Source organism: Ictidomys tridecemlineatus, chromosome 3 (genome assembly GCF_052094955.1).
Source record: "Ictidomys tridecemlineatus isolate mIctTri1 chromosome 3, mIctTri1.hap1, whole genome shotgun sequence".
NCBI classification, from domain to species: Eukaryota; Metazoa; Chordata; class Mammalia; order Rodentia; family Sciuridae; genus Ictidomys; species Ictidomys tridecemlineatus.
The window spans coordinates 148,219,799-148,237,546 of record NC_135479.1 but is presented as its reverse complement, the minus strand read 5'-3'; the positions used below and the strand labels follow the sequence as shown (position 1 = coordinate 148,237,546).

Here is a 17,748-nt window from a genome sequence, read left to right as displayed (position 1 = left end):
CATGGATGCATGAGCTTATCAAGAAATTGAGACCCATGAGCTTATTATCTCACCAGATACAACCCCCTTACCTGAAATTCACAAAAGGAAAAGCATCCCAAGACTGGTTATGGGGGCCCACGGGGCACCTACCAACCTGCCAACAGACCATCAGAATCCCCAGGTTTCCACTCAGCTTGATCTTCCTGTTTGATGCAGCCCACTTTGAAACTGCTTGCCTGCTGTCTGGACCCTGGCCTAGAATAAGTTCCTTGCTCTGGATCCTGAAGTTCTGGGGATGTTTAGTAATTCCAATCTGACCACTTGCAGTATCTCTTGAATTTGTATTTGCTGTCTATCTTTACTCTCAGAGCAGCCCCCTAGAACTCTAACCACCTTAACCCTTCTTCACTTTTCTGCAAGCTATATACCTTATCAGTGTGTAAGGTGCAATGTGTGACTTGAATGTTCTAGATCTTAGTAATTAAGATTGGAATGAAGGAACCTGACTTGTTCCTACCAAGGGACCCATTCAGTACTTGAAGAATTGTAACCTATAAAAGTGATACAGCTTGTGAATTTGTTGTTATTCAATAAATTGTGACCCTGTGGGAAGTCACAAATATGTCCAGTCTATATTAATGGCACAATCTTATTATTTCAAGTGAGCAGGAGTATATAGGCAAAACGTTGGGGGCAGGGGCAGAGAAGGAAGGGCCTTTGCCTCCAGCTGAAGGGAACAGCCAAGTGTGGGAGGCCAACCTTAAGGGTGACTGAGTTACACTCCCCAGCTGGGTGCTGAGGCGCTCAGTCACAGAAATGGGTGTGTCTTGCTACAGCCTCATGGGTGAAGCTGTGCTCACCTGTTCCTTTGTAATATAACCCCTTGCCTGTTTAGGATAGAATCTTCCATGGAAGTGCCTTGTGTGTGTCCCCTCCTCTTACTGTGCCCTTGGGTGTGGCCTACCCAGGTGTCAATCAACCTGCTGACAGTGGACATCATGAAGATAGACTCAGCCCCCTGAAACCTGACCCCTTGCCTCATTTGAATAGCTTCTCCTCAATAAAAGGGGTCAGCACGTGCTCTCGATCTCTCTCTTTCTGTGGACCCTTAAGGGCAGAGGAGCCGTCACAGCGACCCCAAAGAAAAAGGTATTTATGTCTCTTGTGTGGCCAAAGAAAAAAGTATTTGTGTCTCTTGTGTGGTTATTTCATACAGCCCAGTTAAACTAGAGTGACCCCTGAGCCTTTTAGTCTCGAGAACAGAAACCCGCAGCCAAGATTGAAAGGGAAGTCAAAACTGCCTGTGAACACAAGAATGGCCCAGCCTTTTATTGAGTGACTAGGGCTGGGAGAGTCAGGGTTTTTTGGTTTTTTGTTGTTGTTGTTGTTGTTCTTGTCTTGTGGTACAGTGGATTGAATGAGGGAGAAGTGTGGGGGGTTAATCTTTCTTCCATTGATCTACATCCTGGCCCTTTTATTTTGAGGCCAGGCTGGCCTTGAACTCATAATCATCCTGCCTCAGCTTCCCAAATAGCTGGGATTACAGGCTTGTGCTCTCTCACCCAACTAGGGTCTGATCCTTTTATGATAACTTACTTGAGAAGTTTCTTTCTTGTGGAAGAGACTTGTGGAACAGGAGTCATAAATAACATAGGAACACAAGTTGACTACTTCCTTCTTTTTAATTCTGTGCTGATTTCAGAAGGGTCCAGAAATACCATGGAGGCAGAGCCACCTTTAGGGATCTAAGGAAGCCCTATGGAAGTCTATTATTACCTCAGATATAGTAATGTTGATAGCGCCGGTTTTTGGTGTGTCGGAGACCAGCTCCAACAGGGGGTCTCAGGAGACGAACGGATGGTGAGGAGTCGGCGAAAGAGGGGGTGGAGAAACAACACAGACACCAAAGTGAAGGTGTTGATCCCAATCTTTACTTGTGAAGTTGATCATATATACTTTTAATTTTGGCAGGCTTACAGTACTTTGTGGTTACAAAACAGGAATCATTATTCAAACAAAACAAAATATTACATAGCTACAATTAGAATAGAAGAATGTATCTTGGCTTATGCATAAGCAAGCATTTGTACTTTCAGTTCGCGTTTTGCTTTGAGCAGTTTCTGCTTAGTTAACTTTTAATAATAGTTACAAATGTCCCAAACTATTGGCCTATACCTTGACTATTCTTTCTTGACTTACTGACTGGAACCGGTGCCATGGTTACGGCAAGGGGTTGACTTGTTATTACTTTTAATCAAACAAAAGTAAGAGCACAAACCATTGTGCACAGGAACAAGAACAAGTTGCCCAGTACTAAGCACTAATCTATCTTCTTAACATTAATTTTTCTTCTCTAGATTTTAATTTAATTTCTCAAAAACTTCCCTGACAGGAATACAGGGAGTTTTTCTTTAGACATTAACAATTTACACTCCACAGCTGAATCATTGCATTTAGAGCAAACAGATCTATGCTTTAGAAGTAGTTACACTAATTGGGAAAGTCATGATTTTTCCTTTATACTTAATGGTCATATGAGAAATCAAAACTATTCTTATTAAAGGAATACAAAAACAAATCAGCCCATTCCCAGAAACATACTGCGCTCCTCCAGAGGATGGACGCCTTGCGCCATCCACCTCAGTAGGGCCTTGCCATTGCCTGAGTCAGGGGAGGGGCGCAGCATTGGTGACAAAACTGCTTCCTCACATGTTGAAGTTTGAATATTAGAGAAGACACCAAGGCAAGCATATAAAGCAGGGTTTATTTAAAAGAGAGCAACACAGTTTCTCCCAGGAGGGAGCTGGTATCCTGGTATACCAAGAAATGAGGGTGTCCTGCCCCTTTTATACACCCTAGACTTTCTTTGTTCTCCTACCTTCTTCCCTTCTTTTTTTTTTTTTTTTTTTTTTTTGGTGGTGGTGCTGGGGATTGAGCCCACAGCCTTGTGCAAGCACTCTACCAACTGCAAGCACTGCAACTGAGCTATATCCCTATCTTCCCGCCTCTTCCCTCTTAGTTCTCTTTTTCTACATATAAGACTAGGCTCAGGAGATGGCCCAGGTGGAATGGCCAAAGGGTGAGAAGCAGATGGGCCCAGTGGTAAGAGCCAAATGGAGTGATCCAGGCAGGAAGCAGCCCTGGAGGTATTAATCAACAACTTCATAACTCCCTGTAGGAGAGGGACAATTCCAAGGACAGGTTATCTTAGCAACAGGTTGGGAGGGGGCAGGTTATTTTGATAAGGGTGGAGGAAGAGCTCTAAAGGCATTAACATTTCAATCCCAGCCTCAGCAATTTAGGGAGACCCTGTCTCAAAATAAAAAAATACAAAAGGTTGAGGATATAGCTCAGTGGTAGAGATCCCCCGGGTTCAAACACTTTGTATTGCAAAAAGAAAAGAGAAAAGAAAGAAAGAAAAAAAAAGTGGAGGAGGAGGAAAACATTTAGTAACAGATCATGAATTAAGGCCGGACAGTTTATCCATTTTATTCCCTGTTCTGGAACCTATTTGTTTTGAAGGGTCAGCCATTAAGCTGTGGGATCTGATGCTTAATTATCCCATTTATAAATTGCTGACAAAGGGGCAGTTAGCCAATCTGTTCATTGTTTAATTTTATTATTATCCTTATTATTTAGTCGTGGGGATTGGTCCCAGGGGTGTTTTATCACTGAACTACATTCTAGTCCTTTTTATTTTTTATTTTGAGGCAGTGTCCTGCTAAGTTGCTGCAGCTGGCCTTGAATTTGTGATTCTCCTGCCTCAGCCTTCCCGAGGTGCTGGGAATATAGATCTGCACCACTGCTCCCAGCTGTTGTGGTTTTATTCACAGTCACATATAAATCAAATCTTTCAAGTAGAAATTATAAAAGGAAAGAGTTGTTTTTAAAAATATTTTTATTCATATCACAAAAACATCACAATAATACAAGTAAAGCAAAACTTTTTAAAATTAGAGCTTGAAGAGTTATGGAAAATAATATTCCTTCATGACAGCCCCTGGGAAAAACAGAAAGACAGTGTAGCTTGGTCTTGTAGGCATATTATTTCCCATAACCCTTCAGAGCTAATACAGTTATCAAGTATAACAATAATAATTTAATATAACTTATATATTATTTATATTTGAAATATTACAAATTTCTTCTTGAGGTTTCCTTAAGGTATTGTTTAAGGATTATAAACCTTAAATGCAGCAGCAGCTCCTGGTGTTTTTAGTTTTACTGTTTATTTTTTGATGTTTGAGTCTTTACCTTAAGTTCTTGTCAGCCCACTACCTTTATTTTTTTCAATGAATTGTTCTGAAAGCAACCACTTAAAAGCGTACCCATGTTTCCTAGAATCTGGCCCCATTAGAATGCTGCCAAGATGAAACATCTTAAATCCAGTCACATTTGAGAAACTTGGTCATCTTGCTCTCCAGTTCCGTTTTCAGATGAGAATATCTGGCCCGGTGTTAGCTGGGTCCACTCCTGGTCCAGTGGAAGGCAGTTTCAGGGAAAGAGGACTTATAAGTAACACAGGAACACAGTTGACTACTTTCTTCTTTTCAATTGTTTGTAGGCTCCAGGAACACCAAGAAGGAACACAACTTTTAAGGCTATTATTATTACCTCAGAAGATAGCTTATTATTTTTTAAAAAATCTCATTTTAAATGAGAACTTTCTAAAAACATTTTATAAATGAGGTCAAACTCATCTATTGTCATTTACCAACCTTATCAGTCCAATATGAACCAGTAAACTATGACTTAAAACTGTCCCTCTCCAACTTCGTTATTGCTTTGAGGTACAAAAGATATGCACTCATACATCAGAGGAAATTAATTTTGGATATTTCTGTTTTCTCTGAATCTGATGAGGAAGTTGGAGAGCAAAAAGGAAAAAAAATAATAATATTAAATGAGCCAGCCTCATTGGCTTATTGTCTGTACCCAGCTACCCAGGAGGCTGACACAGGAAGATCACAAGTTCAAGTTTAGCCTGGGCAACTCAGCAGCACTCTGTCCCAAAAATGAAAACAGAAAAAGATGACATGTCTGTGTTCTGGGGACGAGGTTTTGTGGTACAGCCTTCAATATTAAAAAAAAAAAAAAAAAAAATTCAGGCTGAGCTCATCCAGATCACCAGAGCTACCTCACCCAAACGGAGGTGGAACCTGAGGAAACAAAATAAATAAATGAGTTTTCTAAGCCCTAAATTTGCAAGGGAGAAAAAAAAATAAATTGTGCATTTTTAATCTCAAGGTAATTATTACTATTAATTTTAATCTCAAAGGTAGCTTGAGGTAATATTATAGATATAAATCTTAATAGCTAAAGAATATGAAGGAAGTTTGGAAGTATGAGAGAATTTATAACTAGACTAATTTTCTCCACATGAAATATATGGTCAAGCAAGTGTTTATTAAAGCAGTTACACTAAACAATCAAATGCTATTGATCAAGACTCTCCTGTGTGGGGGGCAAAGAGGCATTAGACATGGTTGCCCTTTTCCATAGGTAGAAGTCTGTAAAGGGTATAAGACATGAAAATAAATTCTGGGCTATACAGAATTTCAGAGGCCAAATTCTCAAAACCATGTGGTAGTTATTGGGTCTTCTTGGGGGGAAAGGACAGATTTCAGTATCAAGAAATGAGCAATACACTGAAATAAAAAGAAAACAGGGTAAGTGTTTGGAAGATTGAAGAAATGTGTAGTGAAAGGAGCTTAAAGTCCAGTTTGAGCCCTGCTTTAGCTCCTTCTCTGTATAATCTCAGCCAAATCACTCACCTCTGGGAGTCTTGGGTTTCTCCCCATAAAATAGAAATAGAAAGATATTGCTAAAAGACATTTTATTTTATTTATTTATTTTGTGATACAGAAGACAAAACCCAGGAGTGCTCTACCACTGAGTTTTATCCCTGATATGAGTACCAGAAATATTATGAGAATTGATTATTAACTATACTGATTATTGATTAAATATTGAGTGATGTAAGCAGTGTGCCAATGATGTAATGTGAACTGCAGAACTTAGACTTAAGTTAGTGATGTAAGAGGATACACCCAGGGTGTAACCAGGTACGCCCCAGACGCCACCCAGCTAACATCTGGAGACACAGCTGAATGAGGGCTTTAAAAACCTAGAATTCTGTGAGCTGGTGGGGCTGACAGGACTGAGATACCTCCATTGCTTTCGCCACCTCACCTGCACCAGATTCCTCTGGCCTGGGTCGAGTTCTAGCATAGGTGAGCATCTGGGACCCTTGGGTATAGACTCAGTTAGGACTTAAGAATTAGGATGTGTGTGTTGAAGTGTGATGAGCATTAATAAAATGGATTTGATTGAATCTAACTACTTCTCTGACTATAAGAACGGCTGGTGACAATCCCCTGTGTAGGGCCACCCAGAGCTATTTGAAAAGCCTCCACTCAGCCTTGGAACCAAGGAGATTTTGGTCTGGCATGGCAAGTCATTTTGTGGCTTTGTAAGGATGACCTTAACCTAAGAAGGGCCTTAGCCTAAGTAACTCCATTTTAAAATAAAACAGCAGTCCCCACTACACAAGCCTCAGAGCCCTCCAATGTTGTCATCAGGCATAGCCTGATAAGTCACCTTCCACAACCCTGATAAAACTCAGAGTGAAGTCACTGTCATTTACTTTCGCCCTGATAAAGTGAGAGGTGAGAGATCAGGGCAGAAACCACCAGATCAGATGTCCTGACCCTAGAATAAAAGACATCACTAAGAAACCTGGTAATGGCTGATATGGAATGAAAGGGCAGGTAGAAGCCCCAAAATTTAGCATTAATGATGGAGCAAATGGACAGACATTTAGTCAGCCAACGCTGATGCCCACATGTTGGAGAGCCAGATGAGGACCTGGACTGACATCCCAACTCTTCTCATCATCTGCTTGATCCTCTGCATCATCCTCACCACTCTCAAACTCTACAGCCATATCTTGACCCTGGTGAGAACAGAGACTTCTCCTTACAACCCTCTCCTCAGTGGGTCATCCTCTCCACCCCAGGAGGAGCCTCCATTGGTTCCTGACCTGATCACAGTGCTCTGAGCGAATGTGCATCTGCTGGACTTAAGGCCTAAGACTTGAGACTTTAGATCTGGCACTTGAGCTTAGCATGCAGAGGGAATGTGTGTCATGAGTCTGTCTGATTAAGAGTGTTTGCAGTGCTTAGAATGGACTTAGAATTATTTGTTTTGGATTGATTATGTCTATTGCAGGGCTCAGCATTAAGGATTGTTGTTTTCTTGATTAAGAACCTATAGAGTGAAATGGTATTGAATAATTTGAGTGAAAAAAGCATCGAAAAGGGCATTAGCACAAAGACATTCTTTATTTCTCCCCTCGACTGCGTATGTCACACCTTTGCCCATTGCAACAGGCTTCCCCCACTTAATGGATCATGCAAAGCACTTTGTGACCTCAGTCTTTGGTTGGCTAGGGAGGTTGCTCTGTAGCTCTGGAGTTGGCATGCCCACTGGGCTTGGACAGCTCACCTCCTACCTTATTTGGCAAAAGAACATTCCATGGAAAACCTTTGAAGAAGCCCTCTTGTATAAATAAAGCAAATGTAGGCTCTTCTCTCTCTCTCTCTCCAGTGTGGAGGCAGGACCCCTAGGGTTGCAGAGCCATCATATCCTCACTTTTCAAAACTACTTTCTGTGTAGGGTGATTTTTTTGCCGAATTCTTTTCTTAGCATTATTTCGCAGCCAGCCTGCTCCACACAGAGAAAACCCAAATTTCACAGCCCATGTGGGACATGGACAAGAATCCCTAGTCATTTTTATTTTTCATTTTGAGACAGAGTCTCACAAAGTTGCTAAAGCTGGCCTCAAACTTGTGATCCTCCTGCCTCAGCCTCCTGAGTAGCTCATAGAGATTTTTATAAGACTAGGATGACATGGTAGGCTGGGCATGTTAACACACATCTGCAATCCCAATGTCTCCAGAGGCTGAGGCAGGAGGATAGCAAGTTCAAGGTCAGCCTCAGCAATTTAGAGAGGCCCAGAGCAACTTAGCAAGACCCTTCTCAAAAAAAAGTGCAGGGCAGAGGTGGGGATGTAGCTCAGTGGTAAAGCACCTCTGGGTTCAATCCCTACTACCGCCCCACCGCCCCCCCAAAAAAAGAAATGGTGTTTTTGAAAAACCTAAGGGTTTTTTTCATTTTCCTTTATTTTTAAGGGAAATTCTACAAGTTCTCATTTCTCATGCAGGGGTTACCTGAAACTTCATAAGTTAAAGCTAAACATGAGTGTTATAAATACCTTACACCTGATATCAGTAAAGATTTCAATGTTCCAATGTTTCTCTTACATAAAGACCATTGTCTTTTAGGAGAATAGCAAATTGATAGTCAACAGTGTAACTCTCACAAAAGCTAAATTTCCTTTAAAAGAAAAAAATATTCCAGATCCTAGACAGTGATTTCCTCCTGTGTGTAGAGTCACTAAGACAGATCTAAAAGTCTTGAACTCCATTCACTAGCATCTAGTGCCTGGAAATGAGGCTATGTGAACACTGGTAAGGACTGAGGATGTTTAGACTGAAGAGATCAGCTGGCATGTAGAGTTAAAAGTTTCAAAACTTTTCCTGTAGGCATTGGGGTCTCTTCTGAGTTTTTAAGTGAGCAAAGGACATGGCAGAATAATTCTTGATGTAATTTGGCTGAGTGATTGTTCAGAAGGATGAGTCTGTCAGGAAGAGGCAGAGAAATCAAGGAAGATGTGATCACGTCAGTATGAACTGATCCCAATCTGTGTCCACGAAAAGTGAGAGAAATAGGGAAAATGAATGATTGGAATAAGAAGTTAGCTCAGGAGTTTTATAAATAAAGATACTGAGTTGGCTGACAAGAGGAGAAGATTTCAGGCTGGAGATGTAGCTCAGTGGGTAGGGTGCTTTCCTTGCATGCACAAGGCCCACCTGGGTTCAATCCTCAACACCACACACACACACAAAAAAAAATTCAAGATGGCAGAATAGCACCTTCAAAGGAAGAGAGAGGGGCTTTTATTTTTCATTTTAAATGAAATCTGTTTAGAGTAATATGAATAAAGTTTTTGAGGTGAGGTAGTAAGTAAAAGAGCTCACTTTTGATCCTAAGAGGAAGAAAGAGTGCCTCAGATCAGCACCATCCCATATGTCCCACAGGGGTAGAGAAGAGCTAGAGAAGGCTACCTTTTCATATGATGTTCAGCCTCAGGCTTCTGCAGGTCCTCTTTAAATGTGGGCGGTCGTCCTCATCTCTACTCCTTCCTCATTCCTTCTCTGCATGCGCATGTGTAGAACTTGGAGATAAACATGAACAATAAAAATGATATTAAGTCTACCTTAAATCATGGCTGTGTGTTTCAGCAAGACTTCAGACTGCCTTAGATCTAGAGCAGTGGTTCTTAGACCAGGGGGAACTTCCATCCTCTCCCACCAGAGGACATTTGGTAATACTTCAAAAAAGACATTTGGTTGTCACAACCCCGGGCAAAGGTGCTCCTGGCACCTAGTGAGTAGAGGCTAGGCAAGTTTCTAAGCATCCTATAGGATACAGAACAGCACTCTAAAACAAAGAATTATTCGGCCCAAAATGTGGATATTAATAGTGCTCAGAATGAGGATCCCTGAATTAGAGGGTAAGATTGAATAGTTTGTATTTGAAATACTCTTGAGTCCCACCCATAGAGTAATTTGCTCATAAAACAGTCACTTTTGACTTTCTCTGACATTTTTGTGAGTGTGCTGAAAGCTAGAAAAATCAGCAGAAGGTGGTCTTCTAATTTTCTGCCCTCAGTGTGTGTGATTTCAACTCCAGGAATTACCCTTCCTGGTAATTACAGCTATAGCTTTGGCCTAGCAGTTCCTCTTCATTTAGTCACAGAGATCTAAGGCAGAATGTGTCAAAGGCCACAAGTTTAAATTCCTAGAGTAAAATATCCTAAATGTATTTTCATCAACCACTTTTCCTCATCTTTTATCCAAAAATGTGTTCTGAGGACTTGAGCATCAGTGAGCAACTGTGACCACGTAGTTTCTCAACTTCATTAGTGCATCTTGTTGTCCTTCAAGAAAATAACTCTTGCCCTTGAAATCTTGATGTTCTTTCTGCCTTTCCTCTAACTCCAAACCAAACATTAAAAATATCAATTAGCACTGGAGATGTTTTCAAATTAGTTAGCAAGCCTCAGTATCTCCAAGAAAATACAAAATTAGGGAAAATAAAAGGGCCACGGTAGAATGCATATTAAGGGTACTGACTTCTTGTCTTTGTTAACTTCCAGCACCTAGGAAAGTGCCAGGCACATAGTAGGTATCAAAAATATTTGTGCAGAGAATGAAAAGAACTTATTGAGACAAGTTAAAAAAGACATTGAAGTTATCATAGACTTGCTCAAACATGAGAAGTGTTTTAGTCAGCTTTTTCACTGCTGTGATTAAAAAGGTCTGACTAGAACAACTGTAGAGGAGGAAAGGTTTATTTGAGGGCTCAAGGTTTCAGAGGTCTTAGTTCATAGAAGGCTGGCTCAATTCCTTGCGGCTCAAGAGGAAGTAGAACATCATGGAGGAACAGTGTGGCAGAGGGAAGCAGCTCATGTGATGTTCAGGAAACAGAGACAGACTCCCCAAGCCACGCTCCAATTCCCACCCCCTCCAGCCACACCCTACCACTTTAGTTACCACTCAGTTAATCCCTATCAAGGGACTAAATGACTGATTGAGTTAAGACTCTTACAACCCAATCATTTCTCCTCTGAACCTTCTTGCATGTTTTCACATATGAGCTTCTGGGGGAAACCTCACATCCAAACCATAACAAGAAGAGAATAAGCTAAAATGACAGAGAGATGCTGAAACACACTAATAGAGTTTGGGCTTCCAGGAATTGACATCACGATGATATAAAGGTAGTACTTACTGCAAATGAAACAGGTCCCAAGTATTATAGCGATGCCTACACACACGGGGATTAGGATCTTTCTCTTCCAGAGCTGATCATCAGGAGGATCTTCCTTGGCTGTGGAGGGAAAAGAAAAATGTCAGCTACAGCTTGATTTCCATCCTGTCCTCTTCTATATACACATGAGGAGAATTATTCACTTCTGTGCCTCGTCACCTCACCAAGACACAGCTGCTAACAACTTTCTTGTATAATTCTTCAATCAGACACATACTGAGGGCAACTAATCTTCAGATCTCAGTCACTGAATATGAGAAGGACCGTTTGAACTTTTGCATTTACTGAGCTGAGCAAAAGAGTCTAATGCCTGGTGCGGCGTACTCCCGTAATCCCAGCGACTTGGGAGGCTGAGGCAGGAGGTTGGCAAGTTTGAAGCCAACCTTGGCATTAGAGATATCCTGTCTCAAAAATAAAAAGTAAGAAGGGCTGAGTTTGCAGCTCAGTGATAAAGTGCCCCTGGCTTCAATCCCTAGTACCCCATCCCCCACAAAAAAGGAAAGAGTCTGAGGAGATACTGTAAAAGGCATTTTGTCTTCATCACTACGTCTTCCTACTAATACTTAGCTGATGTCCCATTCTACATATACTTTATTTTTCCTTCTCTAGTTCTGTCCTGCTTTCTACCTTTCTCTTAGCATGTTCTCTCCCCACACATACTACTGTCTGGGATGGCAGTCTTCCTGGATGATCTCATCCATTCCCAAGGCTTGAAATGCCATGTGTTATCATATTTCTGATCTGATTTCCAAGCTCCAGATTTTGTAGTTTTGGGGCCTGACGAGATAGTTGGAGGTTGGCTTCTCCACCTGATTAAAACGGAACTCACTATATTCTTTCCAAAAGCACATCTGCCACCTGTATTCACCAGGGCAGTGAGTGCCACCATTAGTTACCCCCATGCATGATATGTTTTCTTGGTATTCACTTCCCAGTAGCCTACCATGGGCTTTTGTATACACAGTACCTCTGGTGCTGATTGCTTTTTCCCAAATCTTTCTCAGGGACTGCTTTAGTTTGGACTTTTCTCATTTCCTACTTAGTATCCTCCAAACTGGTCTCTGCCTCAGGTGTGTTAGGCTGTAACAATTCCTACGTATTGCTGCTACAGTCATTATTCTAGAATGTGTTTCTGATGACAGTGTACCTACTAATGACAGATTAGGGAAAGTTGGCTCTTTTTTTTTTTTTTTTTTTTTGGTTAAATACCACATTACAAGGAGACATCATGGTATTACCAAGGTAGGCCTCCGTCATCCAGAATGACACACAAAATAACAAAGAGGCCTTCACCTGCCCATCCGGTTATCCTGGGATTCTGGAATTTCACAGCCTCTGGCTCACACCTGGAGTCCTCTCAGAAGCCATTCACACCCACCTGGGAGCTTCATTTAGCCTGAGGAACCTTGTGGGAGTGAAGGAAAGAAGGAACCATACCTGCCAGCAGTCTACTGGCCCTGCCTGGATGCTAGGACACACCACAGGGGCAGACTCAGAAGCCAGAGCACACTGAGCTGGGACACCTGAGCCTAAAGCTTCTTAGACACCATGAGTGGGGGTCCCCTGTTTACCTCTTTCCAATTTATCAAGGTTTAACAAATTTGGCAGGTCTAGACTACAAAAATCATATACCCAATCTGTTTAATTAATTATTGGATTTTTTTCCAGATCAGATATTTTTTAATTACTTTGATTATTATGTTTTTACCCAAATGGAGCACAACTTTTCATTTCTCTGATTGTACATGGTATAGAGTCATACCATTCTTGCAATCATACGCATTCATAGGGGCGATAATGTTCATCTCATTCTACCATCTTCCCCCACACACTCCGCCTCTCCTCTCCTCTCCCTCCCTTCCCTCCCTTCTGCTCAATCCAAAGTTCCTCCATTCTTTCCATGCCCCCTGCCCATTGTTGATCAGCATCCACTGATCAGATAAAACATTTGGCCTTTGGTTTTGGGGATTGGCTTATATCACTTAGCATGATATTCTTCAACTCTGTCCATTTACCCATAAATGCCATAATTTCACTCTTCTTTAAGGCTGAGTGGTGTTTCATGGTGTGTATATATACCACAGTTTCTTTATCCATCCATCTAGTGAAGGGCATCTAGGCTGTTTCCTCAGTTTAGCTATTATGAATTGAGCTGCTATAAACATTGAATTGGCTGCATCGATGCAGTATGCCAGATCAGGTATTCTTATAGCAAAGGTTTACTCACATTAACCCATAACATTTTTATGAACTATACACACCTAACCTATGTATATTTATATGGTCACCCTTGACCACATACAAATGCATTATTTACTTTCGACTCAACTCTAAATGATGCCTGCAGCCCAGTTAGTGAGATTTGAAGTGTTTATACTCTACAGTTCTCCAACCTCAAAGACAAAGCCTACACATTAGCTAGCAACAGTGCCTGGGCCAAATCTGGACTACCACCTATTTTAAAAAAGGTTTTATTCAAATGCAGACATGTCACTCATTGACATGTCAATGCTGCTTCATGTACAGCAGCAGAACTGAGCTATTGCAGAAGATACTGTGTGACCTGTAAAGTCTGAAATATTTACTATCTGACTCTTTTCATAAAAATTTTTGGCAACCTTTGTCCTAAAATGTCACATATACCCATCTTCCAAACATAAATAATGTCCAAAGGAAAACAGGATTCAAGCTATTGTTACTGATTAATCCCTTACTAATTCCCACATACAGGATAATCTAAAATTGGCTGACTAATGATAAATATCTAAAGTAAAAAAACCCCTGAATTAATAAACCTTCATTACTGTATGATTCAAATCTTATTTTTATAAATTTTTAGAATATATATAAATATGATTGAGAAAGAGGAGTTTGGAGTATTGATGAAAGAAACCATGTCAAATTTTGGTTTATATTGGACTAATTTTCCCAGGAAATTTTATCTCATTACCTACTGAGGAAAATAGTTTAAGAATCTACCCCAAGACTGAAAACTCCAGAATAGATACACTAGAATGAAGTAGTATGCCATCTAAAATATCTCAACAACAAGAAGGCATAAGCCATACCATGTATTATGCTCCATATTTACAAACCACTGAATATCTTGCTTGGTACAGTCTTTCTTATTAAGCAGACAACAAAATGTATCTTTGGGAGTGGAGCTGGGGGTTGGGGGAGGATCCCAATGGTCCTCTGTTATGGTTAGCCATATGAGTTAGAAAATGAATTTCAAGTATCTGAGTTCTCCTGTGATAGCCTACATGGGTTTAACATACCTCTAAACCCAATTTTTTCATTTTATAATTTCAGATGATCTCATTTCTTAGGGAAAGAGAATTCTATAGTATTGCCCACAAAATTTTTGATCATTCACATTTTTTTACCAGACTTGGTTCTGAATGAACCAGTAGTTCCTATTAAGCACATTCAGTCACAAAAGACAAAGATTTTTACCATGGCCCATTGAGGTAGGCTGCTCTAAAAGAAAGTGCCAGAACCCTGAAGGAAATTCCAAAGAAATACAAATGTTACTGCTTTATTTATTTATTTCTGGTTCTGGGTATTAAACCCAAAGCCTCTTTACCACTAAGCTAACTCCCCAGCCCTTTTTATTTTTTTATTTTGACATAGGGTCTCACTAAGTTGCTGAGGCTGGCCTTGAACTTGTGATCCTCTTGGCTCACAGTCATAGGATTACAGGTGTGTGCCACCATGCTGAGGCAAATTTTAGTGCTTTTAATAAAAACAATATTATTACAATAACTCACCTACAATGACTACCTGATAAATAGCACTTATTAAGTATATAAATTTTAGAATATTTATTCTAGGAACATTATCATCACATTTGTGCAATAAACTTAACAAGACATAATAGCCTAACTTGTGTGTCCAAAATGACTGTAAAATTACTATCAGTAAGTTTGATCTAAAAGCATATCTGGCTGAGTTCTTTTCAGATTCCATGCAGTAAAATATCCCCAGGAAAAGGTGGCTTACGTTTTTCCCAGTTGAATATCTGTGACACTGATAAGTCTCCATACTTGACGCGACACACAAAGCTGTGGTTGCTGGTGACATTGAAATCCAGGTTGCTGTAAACAGTGTACAACTCAGTTTCAGGATCTTGGTAAACTGTAGTGTTGACAGCTTTTACTTCTTCTCCATTTTCCAACCAGAAGAGATAAGGCTTAGGAAATCCTCCAGAGGTGGAGCATGTTATCCTTCTAAGGTCAGGAGATGGATGTTCAGAGTCTGTTATGCTGGGGGTAGGGAAGTCAGCTAAAGAAAGAATAGGATAGAACTAGAGTCAGATATCTAGGCATATGGCTTTATATTCTTGGTCAATTATTTCATTTTATTAAGAATGATAAAGTGAGATATAATTTGCAACTCCTCATAAGTCATTAATAGCTGTGTATAATCCAAAGACTTCAATTTGAATTGGTTGTATCCATTTTTTCACCACTTTTGATGGAGATCAGAAAGCACTTAGAGAAAGAAATAGGTTCATGTGACTAAACGTTGACAGAGTACTTGTGATTGTTAGAGGCAAACAGAAAAAATAGCAAACATTTATTGAGCTCTATTCACTTAGGTCTGGACATTATCTTATTTTGTCTTCACAGCAACACTAAAAGGTACATATAGATTAAAAAAGGTCAGATATCAAGCAATAAATACACAGTGGTGCACACCTATAGTCCCAGTTCCTGGAAACTGAGGCAGAGGGATCACTTGAGCCCAGGAGTTGGAAGCCAGCTTGGGCAAAGCAGCAAGACCTTGTCCCTTAAAAAATATATAATTAAAAGGTTGAATGTCAGTAACTTTATAAGATGTAACCTAATATAATTTCCATGTTATAAATAATAAACTGAGATCTGGAGAAATCAAAACTGGTAGGTAACAACTGGGGTCTGCATTCAGGTTTCCTGACACCAGAGCTTTGTCCTTGCTGTCACTTGAAGTAAAAAAGTACCTCTCTTCTATTTGATCTGTTTATTTGGTAAAGCCACCACCCTCCTGAGCCATTTTTAGTTGGCATTATTATTATTTCCTACTTGTTAATCTATCCATAAGACCAAATCATTACTTTCATACATTTGTTTCTTTTCACATCATTATGACATGGGTTATAACCTGGAATAACAAATCAAATAAATCATATTCTAAATTATTCGAAGTCAGATGGCTTACAGACACATAAACATTTGCGAAATACCACTTCAATGGACACAATTTAGAAAATTCAGAATGGTTCTGGGTGAAGTAGGTCACTTTTCTCTTTTTGTTTTCTTTTAACTGATGTCTCTCCATCCCCTATTCCAGGACACCACTAATTTCATGTTTAGCTGTCCTTGGTCTTCTACTGTAATCTGCCACCAGAGCCAGCCCTCCCTAAAAGGTTTTCTCTTCCTCTTCTTGGATTTTTTTTTTTTGTATGTGTGTATGTGATGCTGGTAATTGAACCCAGGACCTCTCACATGCTAGGCAAGGACTGAACTACATCCCCAGCCTTTTTAATTTTATTTTTTCTACTTTAAAAAGAATGTTCTAATTAGTTGTACATGACAGTAGAATGCATTTTGACACATTATACATGAATGGAGCACAACTTCTCATTCCTCTGGCTGTACATGGTACAGAGTCACAACAGTTGTGTAATCATACATGTGTATAGGGTAATAATGTCCATCTCATTCCACCACCCTTCCCACCCCCACAGTCTTCCCCTTCCCTCACTCCCCTCCCCCAGTCCAAAGTTCCTCCATTCTTCCCTACTTTCACCACTCTGCCCGGCCCCCACATTATGGATCAGCATCTGCTTATCAGAGAGAACATTTGGCCTTTGGTTTTGGGAGTTTGGTTTATCTCACTTAGCATAATATTCTCCAGCTCCATTTACCTGCAAATGCCATAATTTCATTCTTCTTTAAAGCTAAATACTATTCCATTGTGTGTGTGTGTGTATATATATATACATCACATTTTCTTTATCCATTCATCTGTTGAAGAGCATCTAGGTTGGTTCCATAATTTATCTATTGTGAATTAAGCTGCTATAAACATTGATGTGGCTGAGTCACTGTAGTATGGTGATTTTTTATTTTACTTTTGGTATCAGGGACTGAACTCAGGGATACTCGACCACTGAGCCACATCCCTAGTTCAATTTTGTATTTTTTTATTTAGAGACAGGATCTTGCTGAATTGTTTTGTGCCTCACTTTTTTCTAAAGCTGGCTTTGAACTCATGACCCTCTTCTCTCAGTCTCCAGAGCTGCTGGGATTATAGACGTGCGCCACCACGACCAGGTCTAGTATGCTGATTTTAAGTCCTTTGGGTATGAACTGAGGAATGGGATAGCTGGGTCAAAGGGTGGTTCCATTCCAAGAATTTATTTTATCTTGAGACAGGGTCCCAATTCAAGTTGCCAAGGCTGGCCAGGAACTTGTCATCCTCCTGCCTCAGCCTCCCAGTAGCTGGAATTACAGGTGTGCACCACCATGCTCAGCTTTCTTTCCTTTTTTTTTTTTTTTTTTTGTCTTTGTTTTTGTACAAGAGATTGAACCCATGGGCACTTAACTGCTGTGCAACATCCACTACATCCTTAGTTCTTTTTTTTTTTTTTTTTTTGAAAGAGGGTCTTGCTAAGTTGCTGAGGCTGGCTTTGAACTCACGATCCTCATGCCTCTGCCTTCTGAGCAGCTGGGATTACAGGTGTGAGCTACTGCACCCGGACTTCTTTGTCTTTTCTTCGACTCTGCTTCTCTCTGAGCATTCTGTTAGAGGACCCTATGCCTAATG

At 40.3% G+C, this 17,748-nt stretch overlaps 1 protein-coding gene across 1 annotated transcript in view; it reads right to left on the bottom strand.

The window, feature by feature from the left end:
• Window positions 1–1,891: 1,891 nt before the first annotated feature.
• Window positions 1,892–17,748, bottom strand: part of Cd80 (CD80 molecule) — a 30,969-nt gene continuing 15,112 nt past the window's right edge. The window contains exons 4-7 of the mRNA XM_078044166.1: window positions 14,941–15,222; window positions 10,900–10,998; window positions 9,171–9,280; window positions 1,892–5,141 (exon numbers count right to left, since the gene is read on the bottom strand). Coding sequence (XP_077900292.1) covers window positions 9,213–9,280; window positions 10,900–10,998; window positions 14,941–15,222 — 449 coding nt within the window. The 3' untranslated portion in view covers window positions 1,892–5,141; window positions 9,171–9,212. The remainder of the gene's footprint in view (window positions 5,142–9,170; window positions 9,281–10,899; window positions 10,999–14,940; window positions 15,223–17,748) is intronic.